This window comes from Cololabis saira, chromosome 22 (genome assembly GCF_033807715.1).
Source record: "Cololabis saira isolate AMF1-May2022 chromosome 22, fColSai1.1, whole genome shotgun sequence".
Taxonomy (NCBI): domain Eukaryota; kingdom Metazoa; phylum Chordata; class Actinopteri; order Beloniformes; family Belonidae; genus Cololabis; species Cololabis saira.
In genome coordinates, this window is record NC_084608.1 from 31,136,784 (window position 1) to 31,154,283 (window position 17,500).

The 17,500-nt window shown below is 39.6% G+C and overlaps 1 protein-coding gene across 3 annotated transcripts in view; it reads left to right on the plus strand.

Annotated features, from left to right (window-relative positions):
• The window catches only part of tnk2a (tyrosine kinase, non-receptor, 2a), a 94,003-nt gene that overhangs the window by 43,745 nt on the left and 32,758 nt on the right, over positions 1–17,500 (plus strand). For all 3 annotated transcript variants that reach the window (XM_061713698.1, XM_061713697.1, XM_061713699.1), the window contains 6 exons: positions 1,446–1,592; positions 2,864–2,958; positions 5,614–5,808; positions 9,911–10,002; positions 10,087–10,131; positions 10,223–10,452. In XM_061713698.1, the coding sequence (XP_061569682.1) occupies positions 1,446–1,592; positions 2,864–2,958; positions 5,614–5,808; positions 9,911–10,002; positions 10,087–10,131; positions 10,223–10,452 (804 nt within the window). The remainder of the gene's footprint in view (positions 1–1,445; positions 1,593–2,863; positions 2,959–5,613; positions 5,809–9,910; positions 10,003–10,086; positions 10,132–10,222; positions 10,453–17,500) is intronic.

Below are 17,500 nucleotides of genomic sequence, written 5' to 3' on the forward strand. Positions count from 1 at the left end.
CAAAAGTTTTGCTAATTTGAAAATAAAATTTGAACCTGAAAATTCAAGTTTTGATCATGAACTTATTTTTAGATGTGAAACTAAAAAAAAAGATCTGAAACTGAAAAAAAGATTTTTTTTTTCAGTTTCAGATCTTTTTTTCAGTTTCACATCTTTTTTTCAGTTTCACATCTTTTTTTCAGTTTCACATCTTTTTCTTTAGTTTCACATCTTTTTTTTCAGTTTCAGATCATTTTTTCAGTTTCAGATCTTTTTTTTCAGTTTCAGATCTTTTTTTTCAGTTTCAGATCTTTTTTTCAGTTTCAGATCTTTTTTTTCAGTTTCAGATCGTTTTCTTCAGTTTCACATCTTTTTTTTCAGTTTCAGATCTTTTCTTTAGTTTCACATCTTTTTTTTCAGTTTCAGATCTTTTTTTTCAGTTTCACATCTTTTTTCAGTTTCACATCTTTTTTTTTCAGTTTCACATCTTTTTTTCAGTTTCACATCTTTTTCTTCAGTTTCACATCTTTTTTTCCAGTTTCACATCTGAAACTGAAAAAAAGATCTGAAACTGAAAAAAAGATCTGAAACTGAAAAAAAAGATCTGAAACTGGAAAAAAAGATCTTTTTTTTTCAGTTTCAGATTTTTTTTTCAGTTTCAGATCTTTTTTTCAGTTTCACAGACTTTTGGCCCCGATCTGGCGTGGGGGGCGTGGCATCAACTGAGAGGGGCGTGGTATCATGAGTGACAGCAGAACAGAGAAGGCGGGGGACGTTCCTCAGTCCTGTTGCCTTCAGGAAACGTAGGTTGCAGAAGTTATCAGTAGAAGTTTGATTCAACACTGTATATACACCATATTCACGTGATTGGCAGTGGAAAAAACGGATATTAGTGACACATTTCTGTTTAAAAAGCTGTTTTAGACCGTACTTGGCACCAATCGCAGTATGAAAGCAATAAACTATGCTTAACTTCTGCAACCTACATTTCCAGAAGGCAACATGACTGAGGAACGTCCCCCGCCTTCTCTGTTCTGCTATCACTCATGATGCCACGCCCCTCTCAGTTGATGCCACGCCCCCTATGCCAGATCGGGGCCAAAAGTCTGAAACTGAAAAAAAAAATCTGAAACTGAAAAAAAAAGATGTGAAACTGAAAAAAAAGATGTGAAACTGAAAAAAAAGATGTGAAACTGAAAAACAAAGATCTGAAACTGAAAAAAAGATGTGAAACTGAAATACAAAGATCTGAAACTGAAATAAAAAGATCTGAAACTGAAATAAAAAGATCTGAAACTGAAAAAAAAAATTTAAACTGTAAAAAAATAAGTTCATGATCAAAATTTTCAGGTTCAAATTTTATTTTCAAATTAGCCAAACTTTTGGCCTTGATTTGGCTCCATATAGCTCTCCCGGCTGAAGTAAATATTGATTGAAATACTATTTATTCCCACTTCTGTGTGCAGATCCTCCATAAGGTGGACGTTGAGGCTGAGAGGTTGTGTAAGCCTGACGACTGTCCCCAGGACATCTACAACGTCATGCTGCAGTGCTGGAGCCCCAAACCCGAGGACAGGCCCACCTTCGTGGCTCTCAGAGACTTCCTGCTCGAGGTAGCCCAGTTCCAGATACAGGAGATGGGGAGCGAGTGAGCTGCTGTCTGGAGCGGATGAGTGAGAGAAAGAAAGGACGGAGGGATGGATGGATAGATGGGGAGAAAATGTTAAAAAGCACTGAAAAATCAATCATCACTGCTGTTTGCACTTTCAATGATATGAAGATCAGGGGCTAAAATACGCCAAGGTCTAAACCAGGGATCAGCAACCCGTGGCTCTAGAGCCGCATGCGGCTCTTTAGCGCTGCCCTAGTGGCTCCTGGAGCTTTTTCAAAAAAATGTTTGACCTTTTTTTTCCTTTTTTTCTCTTTTTTTTCCTTCTTTTTTTTTCTTTTTTTCTCTTTTTTTCCTTCCTTTTTTCTTTCCTTTTTAATCTCGACATTTCAACTTTTTTATTCTTGACATGTCGACTTTTTTCTCGACATTTCGACTTTTTTCTCAACATTTCGACTTTTTTCTCGACGTTTCGACTTTTTTCTCGAAATTGTACTTCAACATTAATCTCAACATTTCGACTTTTTTTTTGAAATTTTGACTTTTTTCTCAACATTTCGCCTTTTTTCTCGACATTTTACTGTATATCTTAATGTTACTCCCCTTCTCCCTTCCCCTTAGGAGATCTTTCACCTCCTACCAGGCCATTGCCTTAAATAAGAATGTATTCTTAGCAATTCTTGCCTGGTAAAATAAAGGTTTACTACTACTACTACTACTACATTTTGACTTTTTCTCAACATTTCGACTTTTTTCTCAACATTTCGACTTTTTTTCGACATTTCGACTTTTTTCTCAAAATTTCGACTTTTTTCTCGACATTTCGCCATTTGCCTTCATTCTAAGGCTGATACAAGACTCATTTTTTGCGGCTCCAGACATATGTTTTTTGTGTTTTTGGTCCAATATGGTTCTTTCAACATTTTGGTTTGCCGACCCCTGGTCTAAACTGATCCCTGCAGACATTATAGAAAACACATCATTGAGGAGACTTAAAATTAGTCCATTTACATTTGAAACTTTTTAGTAACTGTATTGATCGCTGCCAGCTGAGTGTATACAGCAGGTAACGTCAACAACAAGGCACCTGTGTATAAAATTGATGTAATAACTGATAAGAAACTCAAAGTGATTCATAAAAACTTTCATTAGAAGATGCTTTTTTTTTTACCACTGTTGCAAAATGCAACAGAAGGATTGGGCTGAACAGCGAGTGCTTATTTGTACCTGAAAACTGCTGATCACAGTACTGGTGTTTGTGTTTGTGCTCTGCAGAGCATGCCCACAGACATGAGGGCCCTGCAGGACTTCGAGGAGGAAGACAAACTCCAGATTAAAATGAACGATGTCATCACCATCATCGAGGGAAGGTCAGTGTTTTCTCCGATACCGACTGCTGGACTCTGTCCAGATCGTTAAATAAGTCTTTCCCTCTTTGCATCGTGTTCTTTCTCTTGTTAATGTACAGTTTTGTAAACTATTTTTATTTTGCATTTGATTTAATGTTTTGGTGCATCTGTGTCTATACGGTGGCCAAGACCCGCCATTGCTGAAAATAAAAGTAACGCTGCAAACAGAAACAAACGCTGCTGCAAATAAAATAAACGCTTAGCAAATAAAATAAACGCTGAAAACAAAAAGAAATGCCGCTGCAAATAAAATAAAAAAAACGACGCAAATAAAAAAGCCACAACGGAAGTGAATTACCGGGGACTATTTTTGCCGATGCACCGGTGTTGCATATTAAAAATTACACGTAGTGACGTTGAACACTAACCTTTTCACTTATTTTCTCATTTGTTCTTCTTCTTATTCCTCGCTCTTCTTCTTTCTTCCTTTTCACTTACGTCCTCTTCGTCTTCTTCTTCTCCTCTCACGTAAAAAACACCGGTGCATCAGCAAAAATAGTCCCCGGTAATTCACTTCCGTTGTGGCTTTCTTATTTGCGGCAGCGTTTCTTTATATTTGCAGCGTTTCTTTTATTTGCAGCAGCGTTTTTTTTTTATTTGCAGCGTTTATTTTATTTGCAAAGCGTTTATTTTATTTGCAGCGGCGTTTCATTTTATTTGCAGCGGCGTTTCATTTTATTTGCAGCGTTTCTTTAATTTTCAGCAATGGCGGGTCTCGGCCACCGTAGTGTCTGTATTTAATTACAGTATTGTGTTTTTAACAGCCTTGTTTGAATAAATATTTGGCATCATTGGCCTTGAATAATATTTACATATCGTTGTGATTGATTAAGCATCACGATGGTGCTGCTGATGTTTTACAACTCACGCAAGGTGACAAAATAACTAGGGTTTTTTTTGGTCTCGGTCTTGATCTTGGTCTTGGCCTTGACTTGGTCGGTCTTGGTCTTGATACTCTGACGCGCACACACACACATGCGTGAAAGCTGCAGTCAAGCAAACTGACTTAGGCCACGTTTACACAAGCCGGGTATTTACAAAAACGGATATTTCCCCCTCTACGTTTTGAAAAATCTCTTCATTTACACAAAACCGCATAAATATCTGTTAAGGTGCTATGAGCATCCAAACCTGCAGGGGGCAGTGTAACGAGAAGAAAAAGTCATGCTAGCCAATCAGAATCCTGGAAAAAAACATCAACAAATGACACGAGCTTTAACTTCCAGTTATTAATTTATTTATTTATTCTTTATTTCATTAATTGATAAAATAAAACAACAAACTATTTGATATAAACATAAACACAAACGTTCTTAAATTCTGAATGAAAGGGAGCAGAAAGAAGAAGAATCTTATTTAATCTGCCCCTTTAAGTTACTTCCAAGACGGAACGAGAGTCTTTCGTTTGGAGTGACAGAGAAGTGGAGTTACTTTTAAGTGTGACTTTAGAATATAAAACAGGTAAAATACAAGAAAATATTGACGGTGGCCAAACTAATTGTAAACACAGGTCGCAAACATGACGCTGGTGACGTTTCTGTTGCATAATGTGACGTTCTGAAGCCTAAATCTCTGTTTCCCTCTGTTTACAAGCAAACGTGAAAAGAGAGTTTTTTTAAATCTCCACTTTGGCCGGAGTTTTCAGAAATGATCATTTTTGGTGCATGAAAACACCACCGTTTTTGCTCTGTGTAAACGGGGCCTATATCTCTACTTCTATAGAGTTCTTGACACCTGCAGATGATCAGTTCATCAAGAGATCATTATTAGCAGCACCTGGCTGCAACTTATCCTCTTAAATCCTTTGGAAGCAGTCGTATAGTAGGGGATACTTAGTATTGCCTTCCATGATTATGTTTCGGCTTTGTTTTTGTGAATTAAACAGTCTGAGGTTGTGTTGGGACATGTGTTACTGCAGATTGAAGTTTATTCGTATGCAACAGATGAATGATTCCACTAGGGATGGGCGGTATGGACTAAAAAATGTATCACGATCATTTCTGGCATTTATCCTGATAACGATAAAAATGACGATAAAAAAAATACCAATTCAACTCCACCTTTGTAACTATAAATCTATCACCACATTCAGTCTTTGGAGCCAAAACACTGAACTAAAATATACTAAATACTACTAAACGTCATCAATGGGAATTTATCTTTCTTTCTTTCTTTCTTTCTTTCTTTCTTTCTTTCTTTCTTTCTGGCTCATTTCTCTTTCTTTCTTTCTTTCTTTCTTTCTTTCTTTCTTTCTTTCTTTCTTTCTTTCTTTCTTTCTTTCTTTCTTTCTTTCTTTCTTTCTTTCTTTCTTTCTTTCTTTCTTTCTTTCTTTCTTTCTTTCTTTCTTTCTTTCTTATCGTTTTTACCTCGAGATGACAAATTCTTACCGTGGGGAATTTTTTTGACGGTATATCGTGAACGGTAAAATATCTCCCATTCCTAGAATCCACTTCTTGAGGATGACCGGCTCATTATGTACTTACGATCCGTTTGGTCCTTTTTCATGTTCAGCGTGTGCTTTTCTGCAGCTGAGATTAAGATCCAGAGGACGGCGAGTGTAATTGTTTTCTGGGTTTCTGTCCCGTTTTCATGCCCGTCTGCTGGGGATGTTTGCAGGGCAGAGCACTACTGGTGGCGAGGTCAGAACCGGGGCACGCTGCGCGTGGGGCAGTTTCCCCGACACGTGGTGACGTCGGTCACCGGCCTGTCGGCCCAGGACATCAGTCGACCGCTGAAACACTCCTTCATCCACACCGGACACGGAGACACGGACCCCAACAGGAGCTGGGGGCACGCCGACCGCATCGACAGGTCAGCCAAACACTCAGGAACTTTAGGAAGCTTTCTGCACAAACTGCACACCATTCTACTTTATTGTTCATTGCAAATAGGTCCCAGGTTTCGTTTTGTTTTGTTTTAACTGAACTGGTCTCATGACGTAACCATGAACCTGCCAGTGGCAGACGGTTCAAAAGAACCAAGTTACCACGAATATCAACTGGTTTCTAACGTTTTATCACCTAAAGCAGTGGTTCCCAACCTTTTTTCCTTGTTCCCCCCCTACTTGTGTCTAAGACGAGCCGGGCCCCCCGACCCGTACGTACTAGCACCAAAACAGTAAAGTGACTCGATACAAATCTTTAATTTGGGCACCGTGTGGAAAGGCTCACCCTCAGTTTTGTGTGTCATTTCTGGATTTAAAACACACACACGGCGCACCGACAGAAAAGGTGCCGTCTACACACACATGGAGCGCCGCCTTACAACAACACACACACACACAAGCATACAAGTGTGCGTATTTAAAAATAGAGCGGGAGCAAAACTTAGTTTGATTGTACTTTATTTAAGTTATGACATTAATCAGTTGTCAGGACTCAGCGTGTCGGGGTTCATCCGAGCCTGATCGCGCTGCGAACGGGAGAAATGATCAGCGCTGCGACGGGCACGAGCCTATGAGGTGCCGTGAGGGACATAATTCTGAATTAGCGTTCATAAAAACATATGAAATCCAACTCTTTTACACACTATACTGAAAACCTCTCACACTCACGTGTGAAATCTCTCATACACACAGGTGAAATGCTCTTATAATTTCAAATGTATCCACTCACAGATACTACTGAAACGCTCTTACACAAACTAGTGAAATCTGCTCAGGTTGGGAGACACTGACCTAAAGTGAAGCAACATCTGTCCACATAGATTATTCAACTATATTTAGTTGTTCATCAACAGTTTGATCCTTTTGATTTTGGCTTATTCGGAGTAGTTTAAAGGGGAACTATTATGAAAAACAGGTTTGTTCTTGCTTTAACATATATAAAGTGGTCTCCCCTCAGCCTGCCAACTCAGAGAAGGAGGAAAGAAACCAGATTCTGCAGTGTCTGTACAGCCGCCCGGATGAGCCGTCCAGTCTGATGTGGATCTACGAGCCAATAAGATACAGCTCCCGTCGTTACGTAACGACGGGAGCGATGCGTGAAACCACGCCCACAACTAACTCCGCCGGCCGGAGCTTCCGCCATTTTTCCATAGTGGTGTATCGTGTCATTCAGGCAGCCAATCAGCACAGAGCCTCATTATCATAGCCCCGCCCACTCAGAATCCTGCATAGATAATGAGGTTAGATAATGGGAAGATAAAGACATGGCTCAGAGGCTGAACTTCTAATTTATTTAGCAAAAACAATCAAAAACTTGTTTTTAAGACATTCAAGGCCTGTTTAAAATAGATATTACATGCCATAATAGGTCTCCTTTAAGCATTAAACAGTAACTTTTTATTTCTGTGGTACACAACATTTTAAACTAAACAGCTGAATGTACTCAATAATTTGTCTTCTTGCAGAAGCCGCCAGTGAAGAGAAGCAGAATTGGCAGGAATATCATCAAAAGTTCTCCGTTTAGTTAAAAACCCTAATGCAGTTTGAAGGTTTTAGTCTTTAGCGCAGGTGTGTCAGGTTCTATTCCCTCCCGGGCCTCATCAGCGCTAGTTCCTGTCAAAGGGCCAGTTATTCAGCACCCGCGGGGCATAATGTCTATAATAATGTCTACTTTTTATCATATTACATCACTCCCCCTGAAGCACGGTGAGATGTGCTGGATCATTGTTGTCAGTTAACCGCTAATGCAAATGCTGCATAACTGGCTGCTCCCTCACACATAAACTCTAGTGTCACATTTGTTATGTTTGTGGTCAGGAACAATCTTTTCATATTCATTCAGCAAACACTGGTTTAAAAAAGCATCATAAAAACAGCCTTGATACAGCTGCTTTCTCTGCTACATCAGAGTCTCGACTCTTGCAAACAGATTGTGCTGAAAACGCAGGCTGCTTTTTAATTTTCTAACCTTTTGCTGCTTTTCTCAGTGGCTGATGTTTGCATATTTACTTCACTTATACTGTATTCTTTGAACACGTCCCCTATCCTGCAGAACTAGCAAACAGACTGTGCTTTTTCCATTAAGCAGAAACATGTTTTTGCCTCCTATATCTCCTTAAACTGACTTTCGTTTGCTTTTTCTTGCAAGAAAGATGGCATCATGGTGTAACATAACTGTTATGAACTATGCATGTGTCTAAATCGGTGTAAAACTGTATTATAATTGTATTTGTTTATCGTTGTAGGCCAGATAAGATGAGGTGGAGGACTAGGCCTTGGAATTGACATAATTCCTCCAAAAGAACAAGTTATACATGTTGTTGAGGAAAGAGCTTCTGAGCTGAACTTGAATGTTTTGTTCAGCGCTGCATTTACTGCAGATCTCCACCGGGGGGCAGCAGAGCTTTGCATATACTTGATCAGATCATGTATGGAGTAAGATAACTTCCAAAAAGATGTGTCCATGTTATAACTATTCGTATTCGTAATGATAAACATTTGTCTGTAAATAAAAAGTTGTACCCAAAATTCTGCTGTCACACACACGAGTCTGATAAATTATTAGGGTTAGGATTGTTTTTATGTGAGTATGAATCTAAAAGCTGTGAGTGCAAAGTCTTGTGAATACAACTCTAATTTCTACGACTACGAGTCTTCACTGTGAACACGAATTCAAGTTTATGGGTACGAGTCGAAAAACTGTTGTAATGACGTCACAGGCAGAAACAGCATAGACATATAAACGTAGACGCCCCATCGAGTGCTGAGCCAGCTGCCACATCCAATATGGCGTCAACGTCGCCGCCATATTGGATGTGGCAAGACTGCGCTGTAAACTAGTAAGTAAATGGACTTATTTTCATAAAGCGCCTTTCTACAAAGAAATGTACGTTTTACGTCTCATTTATTAATTCACACACGCACTAATATACTTGGGAAACAGTTAGGCACCAAATATAATATATTTAATTTTCTCAGATGGAAAATATAAGAACTTTATTGATCCCACATAGGAGTAATTCATGTTATATCAGCTATAGAGAACAAGGTAGTGCCGAAAAACAATATATATCCCCCACACAAAAATAAGAAAAAATATAGAAAAATAGATAAAAAAAAAACAAATTTAAAATTTTTCAAATAACAAAATAACATATTTGAACCATTTTTCAGACAATAAAATAACATTTGAACCATTTTTCAGACAATAAAATAATTGAAAAAATCTGAAAAGTAGTTATATGTTATTTTGTTACTTGAAAATTTAAAAATATGTTTTGTTGGTGAGAAAATAATGTTTCTCTATTTTTCTTATGTCTATGCTGTGAATTGCCTGTGACGTCATTTCAACAGTTTTTCAACTCGTACCCATAAACTTGAATTCGTGTTCACAGTGAAGACTCATAGTCGTAGAAATTAGAGTTGTATTCACAAGACTTTGCACTCACAGCTTTTAGATTCATACTCACATAAAAACAAGCCTGCACACAGCAGCAGAAAAGAAGCATTGATACGCAAGCCCTGTTAAATATCTGTGTACAGGACGGTCTCAGAAAATTTGAATATTGTGATTTTCTGTAATGCAATTACAAAAACAAAAATGTCATACATTCTGGATGAATTACAAATCAACTGAAATATTGCAAGCCTTTTATTATTTTAATATTGCTGATCATGGCTTACAGCTTAAGAAAACTCAAGTATCCTCAAATATCTAAAAAAATTAGAATATTCTGGGAATCTTAATCTTAAACTGTAAGCCATAATCAGCAATATTAAAATAATAAAAGGCTTGCAATATTTCAGTTGATTTGTAATGAATCCAGAATGTATGACATTTTTGTTTTTTTAATTGCATTACAGAAAATAAAGAACTTTATCACAATATTCTAATTTTCTGAGACAGTCCTGTACATTGGAGGTTATGACAAGAAGACTGCGACGTATTTAAATATGTATGTTTAAATATTTGATTCAGTCTGTCTGTGCAAATTGATGACATTAAAGTGGATCTCTGTCTCCCTTCAGTCTGTATTTGGGGAACCCCATGGACCCTCCAGATGTTCTGGGGGTTGATTCCAACGCTGCCAGGCCCACCAAACTCCCCAACCGTGCAAAGAGTAAATGCTCTCATTCCTTTCACTGTGTCTATGTAGAAAGTTCATACAGTTTGTAAGCTAAATGTTCAAATGTGTCCCGAACAGAGCAGCCACCTCCCCGTCCACCCCAGCCTGCCATTCTCCTCAAGAGTGAGTTTCTCCTCCTCTCTGCTCTCAGCGATGTTTCCGTAGTGGCCTAAAGCTCGTCTATCCTAACGCCGGTGTTTGCATCCCCCTCCAGAGCCGCTGTACGACCTGGTGATGGATGATTACGATGACGAGGAGGACGCCAGCTCTTCGTTTGGGCTGAAGAAGCTGGGGGCGTCGCTGGGCCTGAAGCTCCGGCCGTGGGAGGGGGCCGGCTTTCACTCAGACAGGAGTGAGGTGTCGCTCATCGACTTCACCGACGACAGCTTCAGCTCCACCACGCCCTCGCCGCTCACAGAGAAACTGGACGAGGACACTCTGAAGGTAAGGTGGTTTAGTCACACCACACAATATCACTCAATATTATGTTTCTTTATTGGGGAGTCGATGTAATGCATATTACACAATAACATTTTTTAAAGGATTCCACAGAATACCCCGTTTTATATTTTACCACACACACACAAAACAAAAAAAAAAACACAAAAAAAACCCCAAAAAAAACAACTAAAATAAATAAGGATACAAAACTTAACATAACAAACCCCCCCTGACTGAAGACAATAATAGGAAAAATAAAGTAATAAGATAAAATACAGGACACTTGTTCCGGCCCTTTTTTTTCTTTTTTTTTCCTTTTTTTCTTCTTTTTCTTTTTTCATCTTTTTTTCTTTTTCTTCTTTTTCTTTTTTTCCATTTTTTCTCTTTTTTTCCTTTTTTTCCTTTTTTTCGTCCTTTTTCCTTTCCTTTTTAATCTCGACATTTTGACTTTTTTCTCGACATTTCGACTTTTTTCTCAACATTTTGACTTTTTTCTCAACATTTTGACTTTTTTCTCAACATTTCTCAACAACAAAAAAAAATAATAAAAATAAAATAAAATAAATTTAAAAAAAAAGAATGAAATAAGATAAATAAATAAAAATTAAAATAAACAGACATAAGAGGAACCCTAAAAAAATAGACATGGTTAGCAATATCATACTTTCCTATAATTAAATTAAATCAAATTAAATTAATCTTCTAAGGATGCCAAAGAATTAACAAAAGAAAGAATATGTTCCCAAATATAAGAAAACCTATCAGAGCAACCCCTAATACCGTATTTAATTTTCTCTAGATATAAAAAGGACATCAGGGGCCTCATGTACAAAGACTTGCGTGGATTTCCTACTGAAACATGGCGTACGCTTAAATCCAGAAAATGTCCTACGCACAAAAAAATCCAGATGTATGAAACTGTGCGTAGACATGAATCCAAGCACATTTCCTTTGTACATCCCAATCAACGTGGAATTGAGCGCACATGTAGGAGTACCAGACTCCTCCCTGTCCACGCCCCCATTTAAATATGCAAATGTATTTAAATAGGCCCTCGAGGGCCGGTTTCCCTGTTTAATTGCACCATGATACAAGGAGCTGTGTCATCAACAGAACTATCCAGACTTTGATGACAAGCTGGTGACGATCATTAATTAGAATCAGGTGTTAAAGCAGTGAAACATCTAAAACATGCAGGACAACGGTCCTTCTAGGATTCAGTTTGACACCTGTGACATATTTTTTTATTTTTTTTAATATTCTTTATTTCATTCAAAAAATAAAATAATTCAATACAAATACAAATGTTCTTAACTCGTGAATGAAAAGCAAGCAGAAAGAAGAAGAATCTTATCTGATCTGCCCCTTTTTTCAAGAAATAACTTCACAAATATCATAAATTAATCATATAATCTGTACATTAATGGAATGAAAATGCTTCCTGTTAACGTACACATATTCATCCAGTGATGGTGCTTTTATAGCAATGTGTGTGCAGTCGATAGCTCCGATTACATTAGGAAAACCGGCTAAATATTCTTTCTCTTCTTACTGCGCCATTTGTGATATCTTCTAACACTGCCAAAGCTGCCATTGTTGTTACCGGTATTTCTGCACCACTTTGCTTTTATATCCACTCGTGTAATTGCAGACATGTGAATGTGTTAATTGTTCATCAGTGTGTCTCTGATGTGCACATCACTCTGAGGGCTAATTGTTTTCACATTATTAACAGTTTCCCAGCATCACCACTAAGTGTCGCCAACGGACCAATAGCTGTGGAAACGTGCGTACGCCAGCCATGAAGTTGGCGTCGGGCACCGCACATTTCCACGGTCATTTCACTCTTGATACATCTGAACGTTTGCGTGGAAAAGGGCGTACGCAATGTTTTTGTGCGTACGCACGCTTTGTACATGAGGCCCCTGGTCTTTCAATATCAGTCAATATTGACTGAAACTGGGACTCCGGACCCACAGATGATGGTTTTATCACATTAATGCATCAAAGTTGGTGCTGTTTCACCCCCCGCTGGCTGGAAAACCATGTCACCTGACCTCGTCTGAGCTGCTCAGCAAAAGGAGCCCAAAGTGCCCTTGGTTGTTTTTCCTGTTTTATCTTTGTGTATTTTTTTTTTATGACTAGAGCACACACAGCTTTACACAAACAGCCTCAGATGTTCTTGTTTGTTTGAATAATTTCTCTCTGAAAGGTTGTAAAAGATGACAAATATTACTCCACCAGGGACCAGCATGTTTATGCCAAGTCACGGCAAGAATTTCTGGCTGGGTGTTTACCTAATCTGTCACAGTGACCATCAATTCAGACCATAATTATGCTGCCTGCGCCGAGTTTAGGAAAGAGGAGGAGGATCTCTGAACTGCTTCAGTTTAAAGGGAGGATAAGTCATGTCTGGAACAAAACATCAAGAAAACAGAGAGAGAGAGCTCCTCCCTCCAGGGTTCCCCAAGAAAACCTCCCCCATCACAAGCTCTCTAAACCCTCCCTGACTTCATATGAGCGAGAGCGACGCCCCCTGCTGCTGGGGATTGGCTACAGCCGTGTTTTCTGTGTCTACAGTTTACAAAGCCAGGAGGGTATTCCAGGAAGTGGGTTTTGTGAAAACTCTGAGTTTGTTAAAGGGAACCCTGGCTATTAAGACATGCAGGTCTTAAAAGATAAATGTTGGTATCAATTATAACAATGTGATATAAAAAACCTTGTTGATGTCTTCGTTTTTATAAAATTTGAAAATATAATTTGACTCGTAGGTCGCCATTGTTGTTTACACCGCAATGCATTCTGGGTAGTCACGTCAGACGGTGGCTCCTGCTAGCCCCCCCGTACACTGTTTTGACACCCAGAAACAGATGAAAACACAGCTAAACAGGTGACGGCGCAACAGAAACACAGATGAAAATGCAGCTAAAAACATTAAGATGACGGCGCACCTACAAAAAAGTTACAGCACCATAAAGCATGAACTATAAAAACACCATAAAACTCAGACAGACTAACCGACCACACGTTTCAACTAGCAGATAGCCGATGCTACAATAAAAACCCCAGCCAGATCTGGCGTCATTAAATTAAATAAAGATGTTCTTGCCTATTTGACGCGAAGTCTGCGCCTCCCGTTTCGTCAAAGTCCCGGGCCAGTCCCCTCAGCCTCTGGTCTGTTATTAAACGGTGGACCCAGCACCGAGGCCGGTTTAGGGGGGCGGCAGGGGTGGGCTATGCCCACCCAAACGTGCATCCTGCCCACCGGCGTCTCCATCCCGGCGAGAGTGGAGAGAGGGTGGCGGTGCGCTGCAGGCTCTAGAGCCACGGCTACGCCGTCTACGCCCTAGCCTACGCCGTAGCTGTCACCCGCCACCCGCTCTCCGCCGGGTCAACCTGCTCCGTCGTCCCGGGGGAGAAACCTGCAGCTCTGTTGAGAATTACGCTGGCTGAAATAAATAATTTAGGAAGATAAATGTTGGTTTAATAGATGAAATCTATCAGTTGTAGCTATGCCTGTTCCGGATATTTAGAGATTTCTACCTGCCGGCTCCGGAGCTGATTTATGGGTCGGCGTTAAATCGACGCAGAGCCTACGACGTAGGTTACATAACCTACGTCGTAGGCTCTGCGTTGGTGTAACGCGGAACCATGAATCCCTTTATTCTGGCATTATCTTCGGCAAACGGGAAAACTAGTGATTATATACATTCACTGAGTGAATATCATGAAAGTAAAATATATATTTCTCGCTAGAAATGTAATCAAAACGCATTTTTATGCAGAAACTAACTCAAAATATTGATTTTATTCACTAAAAAATAAGAAATGTCCGCCATGTTTTTTTTTTGGATTCAGTCCGCAAATGACGATGAAAAGCATTCTGGGAAATTTTTATAGCCCCTCGGTCGCGAAGTCAGCATGTAAAATCCCTTGATGTGAAGGGCTAGATTCATAACCACTCGCCCTCGTTATGCCCACTCCTCCTAGGTGAAAAGAAGAATTGGGACACCACTACCTTCAAGGGAACGCGCAAAATCTAGGGGAAGGGATGAAAACGAGGGGTAGGGGGAGTATTGGGACAGGGCCTAAGTCAACTCAGAGTTCAGGTTTAGACTCAGAGTTTGTTGAACCTGCTTTCTGGAATACCCCCCAGGGCTATAAATGAAAAGACTCTTTCACAGTGGACTCAGGAGATATAGATATCGTTTACCCTTCCTTTAATGCTAAACTAGCCTGGTCGCCGCAGCAAATCATCCATCTCCATCTAACCCTGTCCTCCACATTCATCTAACTCCATGTTCTCCTTCACTACATCCATAAATCTCCTCTTTGGTTCCTCAGACTTCCTTCCTGGCATTTCTAACCTCCTCATTCCTCCACCGATACATTCCCTCCCCCTCCTCCGACGTGTCCAGACCGTCTCAGTCTGGCCTCTCTGACTTTCTCTCCACATCAAACATGTGTGGTACCTCTGATGTTCTCCTTCCTCGTCCCGTTCATCCTGGTGTCTCCCACAGAGAGAAGCTCAGCGTCGTAACCTTTGCTGTTCTACATCTGTCTTTCCCTCAGTGCCCGGTCTCCACATTTGTCGTACACATCGCTGGTCTCACCACCATCTTGTTCACCTTTCCTTTCATCCTTGCCGATGCTCTTTTATCACACATCACTTCCATCCGCTCCGGCCCGCTTGAGCAGAAGAAAATATTGCATCTGTCGTACTTTTTATTTGGCATGAAACCATACTGCCGTTCGTAAAAATGCGCACTTCTGCACTTCTAGCTTCCCCAGCTCTTTACCGTAACTTCACTGTACGGCTCATCAACTTTATTCCTCTGTAGCTGCCACAACTCGTCTCCATAGTCCTTAAAAACTGGCACCAGCACACGTGTCCTTCACTCTTCAGGCATCCTCTCACTCTCCAACAGCTTGTTGGAAGTCCAGGTGAAAAACTCTGCTGCCACCTCTCCTGGACTCTTCCATACCTGCACAGGTGGTTTTTACCGATGATACTGCCGCTTTGTGTTGATTCTCTTGCTTTGAATGTTGTAGCACTTTGAGATTCATTGAATGTAAAGTGCATTATAAATTAAATTCATTATAATTATTATTATCGTGGCTCGTTAGTTGATCATATTTAGACTAGGGCTGCAGCTATCAAATATTTAGTAATCGAGTATTCTACTGAAAATTCCATTGATTAATCGAGTAATTGGATAAAACATATTTTTGTTTAGTTAAAGAGCAATTATAAATATACATAAGATGTTAGATGTTAATGGACATTACTAAGACTAAATAATATAATACAGTAGGTTCATGGCTGTGCATTTAAAAACCCTGAACTTACACCAGTCGACCAAATTCACTGCCTTCACTCAAAAAACTAAGGCTTTTACCAAGAAATGTTCTTATTTCTAACCTAAAAATGCCATTACACCTGATAACACACATCACTTAAAAGATTAGGTGTTTTTCCCACGTGTTTCAATTGAACTTTCATTTGTGTCAACCAAATTTTAAGTTCTAGTTTTAAGATAAAGTATAAGATTTTGAGTTTTGGCAGTGTTCAAAATAAAATTATGAGACCTGCTGTATTGGAGCACATTAGGCACCAGTGCTGCTTTTTTATCCATGAATGACTACAGAGCTAAAATTGAAAACTACCCAGTTAGCTTTATTACGTTTTTATTTTTCTGACATTTTCTGGCTTTTCTTTTAGTTAAAACTGTAGCGGGAACAGATGTTTAGAGGAATGTATGTACCGGGATAGAGGGGGAACATATAGGAGAACGGACCAGAAGAATTGTGTGGATTAAAAATAAAAGTTAAGCACTGAGCTACATGTGTCTCCCGTCTGGGCCATTGCAGACTGCCTGAGCATGGCATGTTACAAAAACCAAACATATCCGCCGCCGCCTACAGCGCATTGTGCCGCATTAAATGTAGTCCGGGCGAAACACCTGCTTTGAGCTGCAAAATTAAACGATTCCTCGATAATTACTCGAATTATTCGAGGAATTGTTTCAGCCCTAGTTTAGACCTCTCTTGGAGGATAGGAGTTCTGTCTGGGCAGGTGCTGCCACCTGCAAGGGGACGGCGAAGACAGGCGTGTTTGTTGCCGGCTTTCTTTGTTGCCTCTGCTTGTCATTTACATATTATACACATTTCTAATAATCAGCAAAGAATAAAAACATACTCTATACATCTTCACATAAGGCCTCTACTACAGCATATATATGTCTTATATAAAATATATAGAGAAAGAGTTTAGTTACTGAATATAAATAATTACATTTAGCTGACACTTTAGCATAAACCAAATACATTAATTTAATAATAAGATACTGATACTTGTCAGTTTTGTTGGTCCTTTTTGTGAACCATAGTAGCAAAAAAAGTCTTTAAAAAAATAAAATAACGTGACTGTGAAATACTGCGGTATAATGTACTAATACCGTTACCGAGCCGTGCAGTAGAATCCCACTCCGTTACATTTATAGTGAAGTGTTTCCACCAGCAGGTGATAGAGACGTCTGCCGGCTGCCACAATACAACCAAAAATAATACAACCAAAACAATACAGTAACCCACTGTGGGGTTAGATCTTCACAGTATACAAATAGGAAAGAAACATTCAAAGCTGAAGCAGATATTAAGTATTACAGATACACCATCATTAGCTCGGGCCATAGCTGCTTCTCATCAGTGGAATAATCCTCCAACTGGACCTCTGTGGTGACCATTTAATGGACTGCTATAACACGAAGCTTGCTGATAAACTCGGGGAGGCACGACCACGTCACACCGGTCCTCTATTCTTTACTGTCTCCCGCTGAATTTAGACTTCAAGCTCTTGTTGTTTGTTTTTAAGTGGTATAAATGGCTTCACTCCCTCATAGCTCTGCGACCAGCAGAATTCTGTGTTCAGGGGGCAAACTTTTGTTAAAGGTTCCACAGACGAGGGTGAAAAAGTGCTACACTACAGTAGCTGGTCCTAAACTCTCACGGTCAGATCCAAATTAATGACCTACACTGCAAAAACTCAAAA